At 45.9% G+C, this 6,000-nt stretch overlaps 2 protein-coding genes across 2 annotated transcripts; both read left to right on the top strand.

The window, feature by feature from the left end:
• Positions 1 to 3,534: 3,534 nt before the first annotated feature.
• LOC132592957 (olfactory receptor 11A1-like) lies at positions 3,535 to 4,494 on the top strand. The gene has a single exon (XM_060281255.1). It carries the CDS (start codon positions 3,535 to 3,537, stop codon positions 4,492 to 4,494), a length of 960 nt encoding a protein of 319 aa, XP_060137238.1.
• A 507-nt stretch (positions 4,495 to 5,001) lies between these two features.
• Positions 5,002 to 5,589, top strand: LOC132593139 (olfactory receptor 5V1-like). Its single transcript, XM_060282231.2, has one exon. It carries the CDS (start codon positions 5,011 to 5,013, stop codon positions 5,587 to 5,589), a length of 579 nt encoding a protein of 192 aa, XP_060138214.1. The 5' UTR covers positions 5,002 to 5,010.
• Positions 5,590 to 6,000: the final 411 nt, after the last annotated feature.

Raw genomic sequence — 6,000 nt, forward strand, 5'->3', positions numbered from 1 at the left:
AGCACTAAATAGCACTTTGCGCATGCGCAGAAGCGCTGAATTGCAACCCACATGTGCGCAGATGTGGGTTGCGAACGCTGCGGGTTGCGAACGTGCCTCCCGCACGGATCACGTTCGCAACCCAAGTGTCCACTGTATTTAACTTTTCATCTTCTAGGAGCCAAGCCACTGCAACGGAAAGAAATACCTTAATACTGGATTAGGAGCTGTTGGGATCTGTGGATACTGCCTCATGTGGTGAGCCACTGAGCTGCAGGTAACAGCTTCTCAGTGATGCACCCTGAGGTCCTAGACTCACTCCTTATTTCCAGGCCACTGGATCCCGCATGGCAGGAAGACTGGCTTCTTATTTCAACAGAAATAACAAAAATAACTGGCTTCTTATTTCAACAGAACTTTGCTCAAGCAACATGGTCTTCTGGAATATTCTAGTAGCCTTAGTTGTGCTATTATACTATCCCCATGACTTTCCTCCAGGCCACAGTTTTGGTTGGCTCTCGGTCCAGTATACCTGAAGGAGTATACTGGACCCCCATCGTTCTGCCCTGACACTGAGGTCCAGTGCCAAGGGCCTTCTGGCAGTTTCCTCGCTGCGAGAAGCCAAGTTACAGGGAACCAGGCAGAGGGCCATTTTGGTAGTGGTGCCTGCCCTGTGGAACACCCTCCCACCAGATGTCAAAGAGAAAAACAACTACCAGACTTTTAGAATACATCTGAAGGCAGCCCTGTTTAGGGAAGCTTTTAATGTTTAACAGTCTATTGTATTTTAATATTTTGTTGGAAGCCACCCAGAGTGGCTGGGGAAACCCAGCCAGATGGGCGGGGTAATAATAATAATAATAATAATAATAATAATAATAATAATAATAATAATAATATGCTCTGCATCCGCTTTGAATGCTTTTTCCAGACTCAAGTTTGTTCTTGAACAGTGATAATCTCTGTTGTTTGCCTGCATGGACGTGTCTGTATTTGAAACCTTTGATGATTGAATTGCTGGAAAGTTCAAAGTCCCATCAGATGCTCTGCTTATTTTTCGCCTCTCGCCACTGCAGTCATGGGAAGGTTTCCCACAAGGGGGAATAGTCCTTGTGCAAAAAGAAGTTATTGTCTCCTTGTGTTCTAGAAATGCCCTTAAAGTGTGCTTTCATTTCCCCTGTGGAATGCAAGGGGAATAATGAGTCGGAAGGAAGAATTGCTTGAGGGGAAGAAATACAAGCAATTTCCCTTTCTTGAGACCATTAAGGAGATTGAAGCCTAAAGAAGATTGGGGACGCTTGGAGAAGTCCTTTTGCAGTAAGCGAGAGCCGCACTTCTAAGACCAGGAGGATGAAAATTGCACCCTGGAGGATATAGTAGCAGACAAAAAGATCGGGCTGGTGAAGGATCTGGAAATTAGGGACAGAACTGGGAAAGAAAGGAAGTTGTTGAAGGAAGATATAGCTAATGGCTCCATAAGGAGATAATGTCACAGGAACCCATGGCAAAAGCAGGCAGGAATGGATATTTACAGATTGTGAGTGAATCATTTGGAGGGCTTTGAAAAATGCACAGCCTTGTTTTGTCACCGCCTGTGCCTCTCATCCCATTTGCATCTGTCTAAGGCATTTGTGCTTTTTTTGACTTCTGGTGAAATTTATCTTCAATCTTCTCCACAAAGTACATCTGAGCAGGAAAGGACAACTAAGAACCTCTATCCCCCCCCCCACATGCTTTTCATTTCCTTGTGTAATGGTTAAGATCTTGAGATATGAGCTGAAGTCAAGCACATCAGGCAAAGACATGGGAAAAGAACTCTGATGTGGGTGAGTTTCTCCCCCTACATTCCAAGATCCAATCATCGACCATATTATGATGCAGAAAGTCTTACCATCCTCCTTTCAGAAATGACAGTTGTTGAATAAGCAATATGCTCTCTCTCTCTATATGAGTCGGACACATGTGGCGCTGTGGGTTAAACCACAGAGTCTAGGGCTTGCTGATAAGAAGGTCGGCGGTTCGAATCCCCGCGATGGGGTGAGCTCCCATTGCTCGGTCCCAGCTCCTGCCAACCTAGTAGTTCGAAAGCACATAAAAGTGCAAGTAGACAAATAGGTACCGCTACAGCGGGAAGGTAAACGGCGTTTCCATGTGCTGCTCTGGTTTGCCAGAAGTGGCTTTGTCATGCTGGCCACATGACCTGGAAGCTGTACGCCGGCTCCCTCGGCCAATAACGCGAGATGAGCGCCGTAACCCCAGAGTCGGTCACAACTGAACCTAATGGTCAGGGGTCCCTTTACCTTATATATATGTGAAAATATATATCCCACCTGTCCTCCAAGGAGCTCAAGGTGGTGTGCATGGCTCTTCCTCGCTCCATATTATCCTGACAACAATTCTGTGCAGTAGGTTAGACCGAGAGTTGGTGACTGGCCTAAGGTCACCAGTGAGTTTAATAGCTGAATGGGGAATTGAACCCTGGGCTCTCAGGTCCTAGCCCAACACTACACCACTGGCTCCATATGTGTGACTCAGAATGCTGTGAGAACGGTGTTTGTTTGGCTTGAGAAGGGAATGCAGAAATAGTTGGAATCCAGGACTGGGAAGGACTCAGCTGTAGACTTTCCCTGAAAGGAAGGACATATATGATGAATGAAGAGTCAAGGGTGAAAGAGGATCCTGATGAAATGGAACAAACTAGCATAGAGCAGACCGCATTATGTGATCTGACATTTGGGTGGTCCTGACTTCCAAGTTAAGGGTTCTTTTGCTTCCAATCTTGTGATCAGGGCTGGACATTCTTCCACAGCAAGTAAGGTTGAATTCTGCAGCCTCTGTTAATCAAGTACATTTGTGGCTGCTTGATAATTTTTGGGTAGGTTATTTAACTACTGCTAGAGTGTCTCAGTTAGGTACGGAGCAAACCAGGTGGGTTGGCCAAAGGAATGATTCTGAACATAAGCTCATTTTGTTTGTCTTCTAGGACACCGACCTTGAATAATTCTACATTATGTCAACCCACTTACTCATTCTTTTGATATGCAGTCAGAGCCTATGCAACGCAAGTGTTGAACCATGACACAGTCCTATGTATAGCTGAAGAGGCTTGCAAGAGACAGCTTCATTCATTCTCTCTTCTCCAGCCCCACACTCATTCTTTTAAAGGTGTCATGTATTTGATAGGCAAGGACCACCGTTTTGTGTGCCTAATCCTTGCAGAATCCATGCATTGCATACAGAAGGCTACGGGTTCAATAACTGGTATCGCCAGTTACAAATGACTGCTTGTAAGATAGTTGGAAAGGCATGTACCTGAGACCTTAGAGTTCCACTGTCAGTCAATAATACCGGGCTAGATGGACTGATGGTCTAAGGCTGGCGAGTCTGCCACCTTTTAGGTGCTGTTGGACTCCAACTCCCATCATCCCCAAACAACTTGGCCAATTGTCAGGGCTGATAAAAGTTGTAGTTCAGGAGTATTTGGAGAGTTACAGGTTCTTTGCCCCTGGTCTAGGTCATATGTTCACATGATCTTCCTAGGTTCAAGCTACTACCATGAACCCAACAGACTTCGGAAACCATACAACCCTTACTGAATTTATCTTGCTGGGATTTGGGAATCTGGGCCATCTGGATCTCCTCTTCTTCTTTGTCTTCCTAGTGATCTACATTGCAACCATGCTTGGCAACATCCTCCTCATTGTGCTGGTGGTATCAGACCACAACCTTCACACACCCATGTACTTCTTCTTGGGAAATCTGTCTTGCTTAGAGATCTGCTACAGTTCCAACATTATGCCCAAGATGCTTGCTGGCCTCATCCTCTACCAGGGCAAAGTCATTTCTGTGGCAGGCTGCATGATGCAGTTTTATTTTTTTGGTTTCCTGGCAGTTGCAGAGTGTTATCTCTTGGCTGCCATGTCTTACGATAGGTATGTGGCAATATGCAAGCCGTTGCTCTATGTGATTGTTATGGATGGCAAAACTTGCGTTCAGCTAGTGGCAGGGGCTTGGGTAATCAGTTTGCTGGTTATTAACCTAATAATATGTTTAACCCAGCAATTAACCTTCTGCGGTCCCAACACAATAGACCATTTCTTTTGCGACTACAGCCCATTGTTAAAACTGTCTTGCAGTGACACCCACATGATGGAGCTGGTAACTACTCTTCTGTCGGGAGTGTGTTCCCTGCCACCCTTTGTTTTAACTCTGGCTTCCTACAGTTCTATCATACGAGCCATTCTGAGAATCCCGTCCACTGTTGGAAAGCAAAAGGCCTTCTCTACCTGCTCCTCTCACCTCATGGTAGTGTCCATCTTCTATGGCACGATCATTATTGTCTACCTGTTACCAAGAACGGACGCAATGCGAGATTGGAACAAGGTCTTTTCTCTCTTCTACATAGTCCTGACTCCATTGCTCAATCCCCTCATATATAGCCTGAGAAACAGGGAGGTGCAGAACGCTTTGAGTAAAGTGCTTCTTAAATTATCCACTTACAGAACTGTAGCTTAAGACGTCTGGCTACTTAGGACTGTGGCCACCTAAGTCCTACTCAGAGCAGACCCATTGAAATGAAGGAACCAAAGTCTGTCATGTCCACTGGCCACAATGGCTCTGCTTTGAGTCGGACCAGCACTAGATACAACCCTTATATTTGTCTTGAAGAGAGGAGTGTGGAATCTCAGGCATCTCTATATACAGGACATCCATCCCTCCCCAGGCCACTTGGCTCAGGTTCCCATGTTTGTACCCTCTCAAGCACTTTTGCCTGGCCAGAATGTGACCTTGAAGTGTAATGATAATGCTGGCTGGAATGTTGTGTGTATGTGTGGAGAAGAAACCTTTATGTCTTGTGTGACTAGAATGCCACTTACTGTGCAAAGATAAGATTCATATCCATTACGCAGATCACTTTCATCTCTTGACCTGCCTATCACTTGCACCTGCCCCCTGGAAGATTGCCCACAATGAAATGTGGCCCTTTGGCTGAAAAAAGTTTTCTCTGACCTCTCCTTCCTCTTAGCTGCCATGGCTTATGACCGCTATGTGGCCATATGCAACCCTCTGCGATACACGATCATGAGCAAGAAGCTTTGTCTTCAGATGGTTGGTGGTACATGGGTCACAGGGTTCCTCAACTCCTTGCTGCACACAGTCATGACCTTTACTCTACCTTATTGTAAATCTAATAGAGTCAATCAATATTATTGTGACATCCCTCCAGTCTTGGCCTTATCATGTGCTTCCACCTATGCGGCTGAGATGGTTGTCTTCATTGTTGGTGTGATTTTTGGTGTGAGGGCTTTTCTGGTGACGCTAGTCTCCTACATCCACATCATCTCCACCATCCTTCAGATCCGTTCTTCCGAGGGGAAGCGCAAGGCCTTCTCCACTTGCGCCTCCCATCTTACGGTGGTGTGCCTCTTCTATGGGACAACCCTCTTCACTTACTTAAGGCCTTCCTCCAGCCACCATTCAGATCAGGACAGGCTGGTGAGCATGTTGTATGGGGTGATAACCCCCATGTTGAACCCCTTGATCTACAGTCTCAGGAACAAGGAGGTTAAAGGGGCTTTGATGAGGGTCATCATTCCTAAACGCCACTAAAGCTGGAAGGGTGGGGGGTGGGGTTTGGAGATGTGGCTAAGATACAATGATCCTATCCTACACCATTCTCTACTAAAGTAACCCATACTCTGAAAAAGAACAGAATTTGACAATCTATTTTAAATTACGATCAATCAGCACTGACCATGAGCCCCTTTGATGCTGTCACCTGACATTACAGTACAATGACCCATACACCATTGGGTAGTTCTCCATCCAGTTCCCCATACTTGAATTATGTGAATCAATTGCACTGCAAGTTTCCCCTTTACCATGCAAGCATTGTCCCTCCACCCCCCAGCAACACTGCATGGAGTCTTATGTCCTGAGCCCTCCAAGTGGAGTCTAAGATACGTGTCACAGACCAGAGGTCAGGTACTTGGCGACTTTTGCTAGGACCTATTCTATGGC

This window comes from Zootoca vivipara, chromosome 12 (genome assembly GCF_965207765.1).
Source record: "Zootoca vivipara chromosome 12, rZooViv2.hap1.1, whole genome shotgun sequence".
Classification (NCBI taxonomy): domain Eukaryota; kingdom Metazoa; phylum Chordata; class Lepidosauria; order Squamata; family Lacertidae; genus Zootoca; species Zootoca vivipara.